General features: G+C 40.5%; 1 protein-coding gene across 1 annotated transcript in view; it reads left to right on the forward strand.

Annotated features, from left to right (window-relative positions):
• LOC121381967 overlaps window positions 1-4,508 on the forward strand; it is a 4,764-nt gene extending 256 nt beyond the window's left edge. The window contains exons 2-4 of the mRNA XM_041511405.1: window positions 320-392; window positions 2,953-3,327; window positions 4,319-4,508. Coding sequence (XP_041367339.1) covers window positions 320-392; window positions 2,953-3,311 — 432 coding nt within the window. The 3' untranslated portion in view covers window positions 3,312-3,327; window positions 4,319-4,508. The remainder of the gene's footprint in view (window positions 1-319; window positions 393-2,952; window positions 3,328-4,318) is intronic.
• The last annotated feature ends 9,026 nt before the right edge of the window (window positions 4,509-13,534 follow it).

Genomic DNA, 13,534 nt, shown 5'->3' on the forward strand with positions numbered 1-13,534 from the left:
TTATATAACGTCCATCGCTAAACTTTTATTCTTAATAAGAAAACTACCAATGTTGTATTGGTGCCATTCAATAATAACCGTGTAACCAATCAATGATGCCATTTTGTGCTCATGGCGCACTAAACTTCATTTAATAGTCAAGTGCATTTTCCTAAACATATTTACTGGATTACAAAAATTCTAAACATTTCTGTCATATTAATACAAATTATCGCAACCAAAAGACAAAAATCCTTCAGATGAATTCTCGTTCTTCGTATGATCTACATAACTCGTCGAGATATATATGTAAATTTTTATTTTTTTTATTTTTTTGTAGATGAAAGTTTGGATTCTTTTGTTCAGTTTGTTGGCGACAACGTTCGCCTACAGAATAACAGTGGAAGATGAAAGTAAGTATGCTGTCGGTAGAGCACTCGGCTCAGGGGCTTGGATCGTAGAATCAAAACACTTCAGTGCATGAATTCTTTGATTTTTTTTTTACACTGTTCCAACCAGTGCACCACGACTGGCATATCAAAGGCGGTGGTATATGCTGTCTTGTCTGTGCGAAAGTGCATGCAAAGGATCCCTTGCTGCTAATGGAAAACTGTAGCAGATTTCCTCCAAAACTATATGTCAGAATTACCAAAATGTTCGACATCCAATAGCCGGATGATGTATAAATCAATGTTCTCTAATGGTGTCGTTAAATAATAAATAAATAAATATGTAAATAAATAAATAAATAAATAATGTATTACGGGCCCGAAGCCATTTTCCATGCTATCAGGCTGGTAGTTGGACATACCGAGTGTCCTCTTGCTATATCCTGTTTACTAGCATTTATTAGATCAGGGCTGAAGAATACTCTATGTAAACGAGTGTCAATATTCGACAACCATTGGTCGCCAAATGTAGTAAGTGTTTTAAATACACACATTTTCTAAATGTGATGCTACAGTTCTTTAGTTGATCCCTTTTGAGTTTTCTTATAACAATAAACTAGCATGTCAATGACTAATGTAAACGCTACAATAACAAACTCGACATCCCTAACCGAAACCGGTTCACTCTGTTTTTAGAATAGGGATGTCGGGTTTCTTTCTTTAGCATCAGATTTTAAAAAAACATGTATATTTTAGACAAAGTACTTAACGATTCTTAATGATATGACTTTTTGAATTTTCAAAGTTGACACAATATGAATAGGAGCGCTCCAGTTCTATAACAAAATAGGATTAGACTTTAGAGGACACTTAAACTCAAACTAGTAGACAATCAGACAGACAGTTAAACAAATACACATAGCCATGATGATTTCGACACATGGTCTAAAGTACATATAGGCTTCACTTCACCGAATAGCAGCCATAAATCTTTTATATGAGTTTTACACACACACAAAAGCACATATTACAGCCTTTGATATACAGTTCGTCAGGAATTGGTTTGTAACGTGAAAACAAACAAACAAACCGCTGTCTAATGCTGCTAAATAGAAGCAGCCCATGTGACATGCGGGGGTTTTCAGCGATTGTGCTATAGCAGAGTCATGAAATGTTACGAAACGTTACATAAGGGGTGTAATTGTCAACAGTTACGTAACTATTAAAACAATGCCATTTTCATTAATACAGTAAATGTCAATGCTATTTTTTAACAGAATATTTTGTTTTTATCTAGTACTTTTTAAAAACGAAAACACTATAAAATACAAACACAAAAAAACAATGATGTTAGTGGTAAATGCGTCACTATGACAGAAAACGTTATTATGCAGGTGGCTCATTTTTAAAAGAAAAACAATAGGATTGGGCGTTACGTAAAATTTTGTAGAACGGTTCAAAATGGGTTTTCTCCTAATCACTAACATACAGGTAGCATTCTCTCTCCTGAACATTTGTTTTAATTTTAAATAAATAAATAATATTTAATCATGTTTACAAATGACTATTTCAGTCATTATTATTTTTTACACTATGACCAATCATTCATCCAAGTTACATTCTTTGAACTTTATTTTCCACTTACTAAATACTAGTATATGTATATTCAAACACTTCATAATTAACTTTTATCATTATAAACATTGTATTCTTCAATTTCAGCTAAAATTAAGGATATGTCAACATTTTTGTGTCTGGGTTTCGGGGAGAGGAGGTTGGAGAAAGGGATTTTTTATTTTTTTTATTTTTTGGTTTGAGGGAAGGAGTGGAATCAAAATACAAATATCAATTTCAATCAAATTGTGTACAGAGGTATATAATTCTGTACCAGAAATTGTTTTCTCATCAAACTAACCTACACTAATATGTTAAACATTAACGAAAATTTTGAAATTTATATATATACATGCTGATGAATTTGTTTAATTACCAAGAAGAAATAAACTTATATTATCCCCAAATTCTCAATATTCATATACAACAGTCTAAGCAAGTATAGTTTAGTGGCTGCAAATTAACGACGCATGAACATTGTATTGTTTTATTTTGGTCACTGGTACGATTCTATATCCTAAGCCACATGGCAGCGTGGAAAGGTACCCCTGTAGTTGGTCAGCATTTTGCACAAAGCAGGTATTGTATTGTTTCAGTATTGGGTTTTCTTTCGTGCTTATATCCAATTAAGGTTCAAGCACGCTGTCCTGAGCACACACCTCAGCTATCTGGGCTGTTTATCCAAGACAGTGGGTTAGCTGTTAGTGAGAGAGAAGAGGGTGTAGAGGTCTTACACCTACCCACTGAGTGGTTAAAACTCGCTGTAGGTGGAAGCCACTATCGAGCTGCGAACCCAGTTCCTACCAGCATTATGACCAATGGCGTAACCACGACCACCGAGGCCGGTTCAAAGCAGGTACCACTGATGGTTATATAATATAAATGACATGTAATATTTTAGCCAGTATTGCAATGTAACTTGATTGGATGACTTGTGAGAACAATAATAACTTTTTGTTTCATGTTTCAGGCGAACTTTGTGATGAAGGCACCGAAATGGGTGACGATGGGGGATTCGATGACATGGATGACGGTGGAGGTTTTGATGATGATTCAGATACTACCGTAGCAGACGTAACAGATTCCCTGCGTATACTAGCCGATATCTTTACTGAATTGAAGAAAACTGAAGAAGCGAAAGTAATAACACAGGCTGCAGATACCATTGATGCTGTTGTTAAAGAAGGTGACAAAGAACTTGAAGACAAATTGAACAAAGAACTAAAAGCAGCAGAGGAAGAAAGTAAGACAGAACTGGATAGCGAAAGCAAGGCCTTGGACGAGGAGCTAAATAAGGCAAAGGCTGAAATGCAAAAGGCGGACAATTAAGTCAACCCAAAAAGAGGTATTTATCATAGAGAGGAACTGGGGGGGGGGGGGGGGGGGGGGGCTCCAGGTTAGTCGGTAGAGCGCTCGCCTGAGGTGCTTGCATCGTAGGATCGAACCACCTCAATGGACTCATTCTACGATTATTTTTTTCTAGTTCCAAGCAATGCCCCACTAGTGGTATGTACTACCCTGTCTGTGGGAAAGTGCACATAAAAGATCCCTTGTTGTTATTATTGATTACTAGAATATTAGTTTCAGCAGAGATCACTGCAGAACAAGTCGAATAGGACACGAAACGACCTTTTATAGACCTCTCTCGAGAACACAACAATAATATCCAACAATAATATATAAGTAATAGATGTAATCCACGCTACGCAAGGCAAAGTTTATATGAACTGCGATGGCCTTGAACTGGGTTTTGGCCCAAACATACAGTCGCCGTGTTGATTGGCAGCCCACTACTCCTAATGTAATGGCCACTGATCTGAAAACAGAAAGTTGGACCTAGAAAATGTACTCTTTCAACTCAAATCATAACATGTTCTGGGTCATTTCATATACGACTCTACCTTGCAATAAACAAGGGGAACTTTAGATGGGTGTGCTGGTCTAACACTGGGCCTTTCCCCAAACATACGACCGCCGTGTAAATAGACAGCCGTCATTGGCGGAGGATATGTGAGCCACTCCACCGAAAGTAGGCTGTTGAATTAAAATGAGATATTTGCGTAATCAGATAGAGTATATTAAAAGCTTAAAAAAAACTACAAAATGTTTGTTGATACCTTGAACATTGACTGAGGTATGACCTTTTTGGTGTTGACCAAAAGTGGAATTTCTCTCAAGCATTAATTGAGAAAAATGACACTAAAGGCTGCCCTTCTGTTCAGTCCTGAAGTCCATAGCAACCATGCATTTGGCCACTTCAGTTACGTGACAAATATGTCGACATCCATTGCTGCTGTATTTTTGTTGTCCATGACTATTATTTTTTTTTTTTTCAGCCGCAGTTTAATCGTCGACTAAATAAAACCCATAGTTGAAGTGAGCCATCTTGAATGTGATCATCTGAGAACGCCGCGAGCCACACTTACATGTATGGACTGTCATGTCAATCAATTTACATGTATGGACTATCTTGTCATTCAATTTACATATATGGACTATCATGTCAATAAACATTAGCATATGAAATCCGTTGGTTGTAGTTCCTTTACCAGACCAGCATGAGAAGGACGTTATAATGTATCTCTAGTAGTCACGAGCCTCTGAGAAATGACATTTTACGTTAACCATTTATGGCTTACGCAAAAATAAATTCAATTAACCCATTTGATTGTTGCCTGACCTGTTATATCCATGTAAATGATGTGCTAAATGTAATTCGCGAACGAAACGTAGGTTACACAAAATTAGATTTGCGTGAGCGACGCACGAACGAAACGATCGTATATCGCAATTTTGCAGAGGCCTGATATGTCACAATTAGATTCCAAGTACATATATTGCAGGGGTCGCGGAGCAGATCTGGGAGGCAGGGGCCATGCCCAACTGCACGTCTTCCTGCTATTGGACCGGCCTCGGTGGCGTCGTGGCAGGCCATCGGTCTACAGGCTGGTAGGTACTGGGTTCGGATCCCAGTCGAGGCATGGAATTTTTAATCCAGATACCGACTCCAAACCCTGAGTGAGTGCTCCGCAAGGCTCAATGGGTAGGTGTAAACCACTTGCATCGACCAGTGATCCATAACTGGTTCAACAAAGGCCATGGTTTGTGTTATCCTGCCTGTGGGAAGCGCAAAAAAAATATCCCTTGCTGCCTGTCGTAAAAGAGTAGCCTATGTGGCGACAGCGGGTTTCCTCTAAAAAAATCTGTGTGGTCCTTAACCATATGTCTGCGCCATATAACCATAAATAAAATGTGTTGAGTGCGTCGTTAAATAAAACACTTCTTTCTTTCCTGCTATTGTACCCAGAAGGCTGGAAATGCCAGATTTAAACATCTGAAATTCAGAATGCTCTCAGGCCCCTTTGATCCACTAAATTCCCATCCCCGGGGCCATATCGCAGACAGTGTTAACCCCCTCTGCCCCCCCCCCCCCCCCCCCCACACACACACAGACACCACCCTTTGAAATATACTCCGTGGCTCCATCTTGGCTTTAAAAAATTATATATATATATATATATATATATATATATATATATATACACACACACACACACACACACACACACACACACACACACACACACACACACATATACACATACATACGTACATACATATATACCTGTCTCAACTTCTTCCACGGGTGCAGTCAAGTGGCTTTTAACAATAGCAGAAGTAACTATCGAACACACTTCGAAGTGGTCACACTAGGTCCACAGCTAAAAGCTGATAGGGAACGATGGGCACGGATAGCCACAAAATAGTCTCTGCAGATTTTCCACTGCAGTTTAAGAGGAGTGTAATTTGTCAGTATTGCAAAAATAATTAATTAATTAATTAACAAAAGTGATATAGAAAATTGAAAGTTCCAGGGCAAAATAAATGCCGGGGAAAACTGAAAAAACCGCTACAATATCTACGGCATTGACGACTGATGTGTTTAATAGTCGGGGTTACATACATAAAGAAAAATGCCGACATGTCGGACACAAGTGTAATATTCTATTTCTTTCATTTCCTCAAAAACTACTTAATACATTTTGTTGAGTATACACACTAGTGGTGAGAACATTATTCGTTGTTTTTTATAACACATAGTGTTAACAAACATACGTGTGATACCAATTTAAACATGATCAGGGCCCCGTTCCACGAATCAATCTTAGCATTATGATCACTTTATGTGCATAATTACCCTGTGCACTTAAGGTGATCGTAGCGCTAAGATCACTTCATAGAAGGGGGCCCAAGTCGCTAATGTCATACCATCCAATGAAAAAAATAACTACAATCCAAATCAACTACCCTGTGACGTATGCGTTAACGTGAAATTGATGTGTCTGTGAGGCGTAAGTTAGCTACAAGCAAAAGGGCTGTAAATACGTTTTAGAGGGAAAAGACGTTGAAATTTGTTTATAACCTGTTTTTTGGGACAATGTAAGAAATAAAATACTACATCCGTGGTCGTTAGATACGATTTATCTTACAACTTATTTACAAACGTATTCAAGTCGTCGTATGATATCTAATGGCCAGTCATGTTGTATGCTTAATATAAATAATGAGGGATTGGTCAGTAGTCTATTTCAAAACGTTTACCAACACCCTTTTAGGCGGGCGTAGTCTCGGGGTAAAGCTCTCGCCTTATGCGCTGTCAGTCTAGGATCGATGTTCGTCAGTGGGCCCAATGGGCTATTTCTCGCTCCAGCCAGTGCACCACGACTAATATATCAAAGACCGTAGTATAGCCTCTATTAGAAATTAGCGAGAAAAATTGGGCATAGTTACATCCCCTAACCGTTATCCATTTCCGGCGCGTTCCGGTAGCAACAACAATTGCACAGTCGTTTGTGCATCTTCAGCTGAGATTATGCATACCAGCCCCTGGCATCATAAATGTCCCTACCTATGCTTTGAAAATAAAGAATGATGCAGGTAAAAATTAAGTTGATGAAATTGCGTTTTGTTATAAACTGACCATGTGTTAAATATAAGAGATGAATGTAGCGAGCTGTCACCACCCTGATTGTTTTGGTTTTCTTGCATGGAAATTTTAAATATACAAACACATCTACAGTTTTAATGAATTGTGTGTGACAGTAACACAGTTGTAATATATAACAGAAACATATGTTTATAGTGCGTCCCTCGGGGAACGCATTTTTTTCATACTATGGAATTTATTTCAAGTTATTTATTTCTGAGCCGCTTGTTTTCTAAATTACACACAAAAATAGTATATTTTTGTTATTTCCAAAACACTTTTTATTTTTACTTTTACGTCAAACCAAACTTAAGTTATTTACAAAAACAACAAAACAACAAAACAGTCCCCTTCCCCACGTTTATATATATATATATATATATATATATATATATATATTTATTTATTTATTTATTTATTTGTTTCAATGTATTTCCGGGGACGCATGACCCGACCCCTCACCTAAAAACACCACTAGCCAGTCTAGACTTCCTCTACACAATTTCTTGCACACGCGCCTGTTTGACTAAATATTTCACTTGTTGTCTTTGAACAGACCCATGTTTGAATTAGCATGTTATTAATATTACTGGGGTAGTTTCCAGTTAAAAAGTACATACTCTAAATACTGGTTAGAGCAGATAATCGGCAAAAATGTCAAAAGTGGCTTTCTTTTGCAATATGCATTTTAAATACGCTTATACCATGTGAATGAGCATGTTAAACAGTATTACTAGTATTGGGATAGTTTGAAAAGTTAATACTCTAAATATGGTTAGAGCAGATAAAAGTAAACATCGTAGATTAATACCTTGGACTATATATATATATATATATATCTGACGAACGAAAGCGTGTGTCGGTTCAGGGGATCAAAAAACCATCGCCCGACGCCCGTGCCAAGTGGAAGTTTCATGCCGGGCAAGTAATTATGTTAACTGCATATGCCCGATGACAAGTGACTAATGTAACACATAAAACCTTTTTTTTTTAATTTTGTTACAAATCCCGGTCCGAGTATTTACATAGCTTTAAAGAGAATTAACCCTAACCGTAAATGTTGGAACGATCGGAACACCAAAACGGAAAACAATGTGTTGAAAAGTTCGATAACAACTTTAGAGTTATTCCCCTTTTACTATCGACCAAGATCGATAATTTCCGCCACTGAACGTTCGACTGAATTCGTACAAGTAATCGGTTCGATTGTCTTCAAACTTGGAAATAGCGTCCAATACGCTTTACAAATTATATAAAAATAAACTATACATGCCTTTGTGTGCAATCAAAACGTTTAATCCTTGCAAACATGGTATATGAGGTGGGATACAGTTTACAACTGTCGTATTCAAATTAAATTATGAAATGAACGAGGACGTAAAGCAAGTTTATAATTTCCGAGTTCACTTGAACAAAGCATAAATATTATCAACTGTATTCTTATAAAAGATATTTTAGTTTAGATATAATAAACCTTGTAGCAGAACATACTGTAGATCCTGAAATTAATGCAATCATAATATTAATGCGAAAACTGCGAGTTCGTGTTATTCGCATTAATAATATGACGCATTTATTTCTATGTTTTGTGTATGTGTCTCACGTTATTAAAACAAAACAAACAAAGATTAACATTCTAACATATAACACAACTGGAAATAAATTCATTGTAGGCAAGTCTGACTAACCGTTGACTAGTCCAGCAAGCTATGTGTCACACTCTTTTAAAACAAAGATTAAAATTCTAATACATTTATAAAACAACTGGAGCACAATTCATTGTAGACGAGCCATTCGATTCTTGCTTTCCAATTTTGTTTACGATGAAGCTAGACGTGAGTCCCTGCTCTCTGGAGTTACCCCCCCCCCCCCCCCCCCACCTGGGGGGACTCATAACAACATACGGAATGTTGTTGGAGTACCGCGTCGCGTACACCGGTCACGGGCAACCGTGACTTTGGTGTACGGCGACCCGGTCCCAACCAAGACTAGGAGGACGAGGAAGAAGAGGAGAAACCCGCCAGGAACGGTTCGGGGGGGGGGGGGGGGGCCAACCCCGGTGGCTAAACCACCGGCAGCGGCTCCTTCTGCTTCGCCGTTTCCTGTAGTTTCCACCGGAAAGAAGGAAGGGAAGCCAGTTCCGACCGGCCCAGCTCCCGCTCCGGAGGCGGTCCGAGACGAGGCTAGTACCACTAGGACTCCGACTCGTTCCAGCACTTCGCCTCGTCATACTATGGATAGTATTGACGTGTCACCAATTCTACCGGTGTCACCAATTCTACCGGTGTCACCAATGGCTATCCTGGACCGCCAAGGAGCTGTTGGGAAGCGCAAGGCAGAGGTGGCGACCACTGTTCCCACTACAAGAACCCCACCAAAACAACCTCCGCCACCACCAGAAGGGGCAGAGTCCGGTGAATCCATGGACTCCTGGACTCTGCACGGGAAAGTGGATCGCCGCTTTTCCAAGTGCGCTGTCATTGATGTCCTGGACACCAAGCACCTCTTGGCAGTGCCCCGTTGCCGCAACTTTGAGGACATCCCGAACGCAGACGGTGAATACGAGATGCACCCGGTGACCTTTAAGGATGGGAGGTCGGCTGTGAGTATCACCCATCATCTGGACAACCGCTACAGCCAGGCTCTACTGTTTGCTGAGATGGACAACATATCGATTCATCGTCTGATGAAGAAGGTGTTCCACAAACAGTATCCTGTGATCACTAGACTGCTAGCGAAGCCGGATATACACCAGCTGATCCCCCATCTGGACACCAGGGTTTGGCTCTCCTCCCCCTAGTCAATCTTTCCTCCGTGAGTACTAACCTCTTTTATTGGGCTAGTTAGACTTTAAACGTTTTGGAAGCAGTTCTAAATTCTTATGTTTATTTTTTTATAAGTAGTCTAACGCATTTTATTTTGGCGCCCGTTCAATTGCTCAAAATCACCTTAAAAACTTTTCGGCCGAGCAGTCTTAACTATTTTTTGGTATGCAGTACTCTTTGTAGACTTAGGTAAAAAACAGGCTTCACCGAGGAATCGAAATTCAGCCAATCAGAACACGGCTCCCACTCGGTGTTACTTCAAGTTTATGAAGTGTCTGCTATTTGGTCCGCGCTTACTAAATGGCTTTTTTCCAAATTCCGCCCACCTCAAACTTACCCCCCCCCCCCCCCCCCCCCTGCTCCGGAGTTAGTCACTGGCGAAGTCAGAGGCTAAATCCGTAGTGGGCGTGCCTGAACCTCTGTGGATAGGGGCACGTAAATACAGTTGCCCGCCCGCCGAGACATACTAACTGTACAATAATCTAACAGGATGCCAGCCACGCGTGATGATTGCAGGGTCTTTGGCTATCCTATCAAAAGCCGACACGATACATCGTGTGTGAATGGGTTTTAGCACGCTAATCCTGAGGTCGACCGTTTCTTTGATGTCACTGTTCAAGTTCACTGCAACTTAGTTGGGTGACTTGTTCTTTTGTTATGACTTTGAAATATGTCTACATTCTTAGGAAGATACAGTTGTAATGGTACCTAATATATGCTAATGTTTAATCAGATTTATGTAACCATACCCGTTACATAATTGAACGCGGCAAAATATGCTTCGAGTTGATCCACTCCGAGCTATGCCTTCGATGAGGAAAGACGTGTAGCTCTGCTCTCTCGAGTTGACCCCCCCTTCCCCCCCACCTGGGGGGGGGGGGGGGACTTATTGCAAGCCACGGTTCTTTGTTAGAGTACCGCGACGCTTATATTGGCTCACGGGCAACCGTGACTTCGGTGTATGGCGACGCGGTAACGAACACGAAGAAGAGGAAGGGAAGAGAAAGGAGGAAGAGGAAACCTGCACCAGGGACGGCCCAGGGAGGACCTAAACTGGCGGCTCAACCGCCAGCGGCGGTCCTGTCTGCGTCGCCGCCCCCACCCCCGGGACCCGACCAACCAGTGCCAGCCGACGCAGATACCTTTGAACAGACTGAGCCAGTGGACCAGTTGACGCCGCAGTTGGACACAGCGATCTGCGAAACTCCACGGCGTGCGTCTCCCGTTCCAACCCCTTCGAGACGGTCGGCGTCGAGTCCCCCACCCCCGGGGGGCTCCGCCAAGACCCCTATGGATGGCGCTGCTGCGAAGCGGAAGGCCGTCACCCCACCGAGTAGTGACCAGCCAGCCAAGGCCCGGCCTTCCGCGACCGCCCGGGGCAGGGACGCCTCCTGGAGCCTAGCCATCTCCAAGATCAAGGGCCAGTATGCTCGATACTTGGTCAGGGACACTCGGACACCAGCTCACTGCCGGGAGGCATTCTTGAGGGCAACTTTAAAAAGTTTCCTGACGGAGTTGAGTGTGCCATCCACGCCATGGAACTACGAAACGGGAAGTTTGGACTTGTGGTGACGTCGCGCCGAGATGATCTCTACAGACAGGGAATACTCTTCGAAGACATGGACAACTACACCATCCACAGACAAAATATTCCTAAAAATAAGGGCCCTAGCGTTCTAAAATGGATACGAATCATTAGCACCAATAACAACAAGCCAGATATCATATGCCTACAAGAAACTTGGCTAGGAAACGGCATCAGTAAAACTAAAACTAAACAATCTAAAACTTTCAAAATCCCAGGCTACACAACCTATTATAAACATAGAGAAAATAGCACCAGAGGTGGACTAGCCACACTTATTATAAACACTATACCACATAGCGAAATCAAATACAAGTCCATAAATGCCAATCTAGAAGTCCTAGGACTTACTATACTAAACGATAAAATGCCTATAGACGTTATTAACGTATATAGCCCACCAGGAACAGCCCATAAGCAACTAACTATAGATTATTACAATACACTTATAAAACCAAACCATAACTTAATACTAGTAGGAGACTTCAACAGCCACAACCCACTGTGGGGAGGTCAGCACTCCGACGCACAGGGAGACATATTGGAAGAATTCATCAACATACATAATCTAGTATGTCTCAACGATGGCAGTAATACCTTAGGCGCTAACGCCCAATGGGAAGTACTCAATGCCCTCAACAGCGACCACCTCCCCATCTTAATGAACTATAAAAGTAATGTAGAATACGCAGAAATAGAAAAATTCATACCTAAATTCAATCTATTAGAGAAATGTGGAAGAAAGTTCAAGGTATACAAGGACAACGCACGACCACCACAGTCCTTCAAAAACATAAAACAGCAACCAAAAATAAACAAAAAGCTGACCTTCTAAGTAAAACCTTTACCAAAACAGTAGTAACGAAAATTTCCCTAAACAATTCTTTGATAAACTCAAGAAAGATAACTCCTTACCAAAAACTAATACTAATACGGCCAATCAGCCAAACAACGATAACCTAGAATTTAATAAACCACTAACATTGATAGAACTAAAAACTGCTCTTAAAGCTAAAAAAAAAAGTACCGCCACTGGGCCCGACCAAATTAGTTACACCCTGCTCAAGCACTTGCCTGACGTAGCCCTAGAGGTAGTGTTATCGCTCTTTAACCGAATCTGGAGGGAGGGCCAAATGCCCACTGCATGGAAACACGCAGAATGCTTTAGTCTCCCTAAGGCTGGAAAAGACCACTCCCTCCCGGGAAGTTACAGACCGATAACACTTACGTCCCACATGTGTAAAACGCTAGAAACCATCTTTAATAAAAGATTAAATAACTACTTACTAGAAAATAACCTAATTACAAATGTACAAAGTGGATTTAGATCCAAACATTCAACAATAGACCAAATAGTCAGACTTCAAAACATATAAACGATGCCTTCCGCAAATCTAATAAAGTATTAGCAATATTCATAGACATTGAAAAAGCATTTGATATGGTATGGAGACAAGGCCTACTCAATAAACTACAAACTAATGGAATTAAAGGAAACATGTTTAACTTTATCAATAATTTTATCCATAATAGATCAATCTCAGTCAGAGTAAACGGCCACTACTCAGATAAAACAGAAATAATTAACGGAATACCACAAGGCTCGGTCCTATCACCAACCTTATTTAACATATTTATTAATGACATAACTAAAGCACTTAATACTAAAGGTAAAATTAAATCAACCATTCCATAAAACACAGCACTGTTTGCCGATGACTGCGCCATCTGGCGCACAGGCAGAGTAACCAAGAATCTATTTAATTTAATGCAAGACGTTATGAACAAATTAAATAAGTGGGCCCTGGACTGGGGCATTAAATTATCTGAAACTAAAACAGTTTGTATGCTATTTAATAAAGTCAACTCGCCAGATAACCTTCAAATAACCTCAAACAATAAGCCAATCCCAAGAGTTAGCAAATTCAAATTCCTAGGAGTCACCTTCGACTCAAAACTAACCTTTAGTGATCATATTAATGATATCGTCAGACAAGCTAAAAATACTCTAAACTTACTAAGAGCAATCTCAGGCACCAGCTGGGGAGCGCAAACAGAGGCAATGCTTATGGTTTACAAAGCATATATACTCTCCAGGATAGACTATGGAGCCCAAGCCTACAGTTGCGCCTCCCCAAAGCTACTGCAAAAACTA

The sequence above is a fragment of the Gigantopelta aegis genome, chromosome 9, assembly GCF_016097555.1.
Source record: "Gigantopelta aegis isolate Gae_Host chromosome 9, Gae_host_genome, whole genome shotgun sequence".
Lineage (NCBI taxonomy): Eukaryota > Metazoa > Mollusca > Gastropoda > Neomphalida > Peltospiridae > Gigantopelta > Gigantopelta aegis.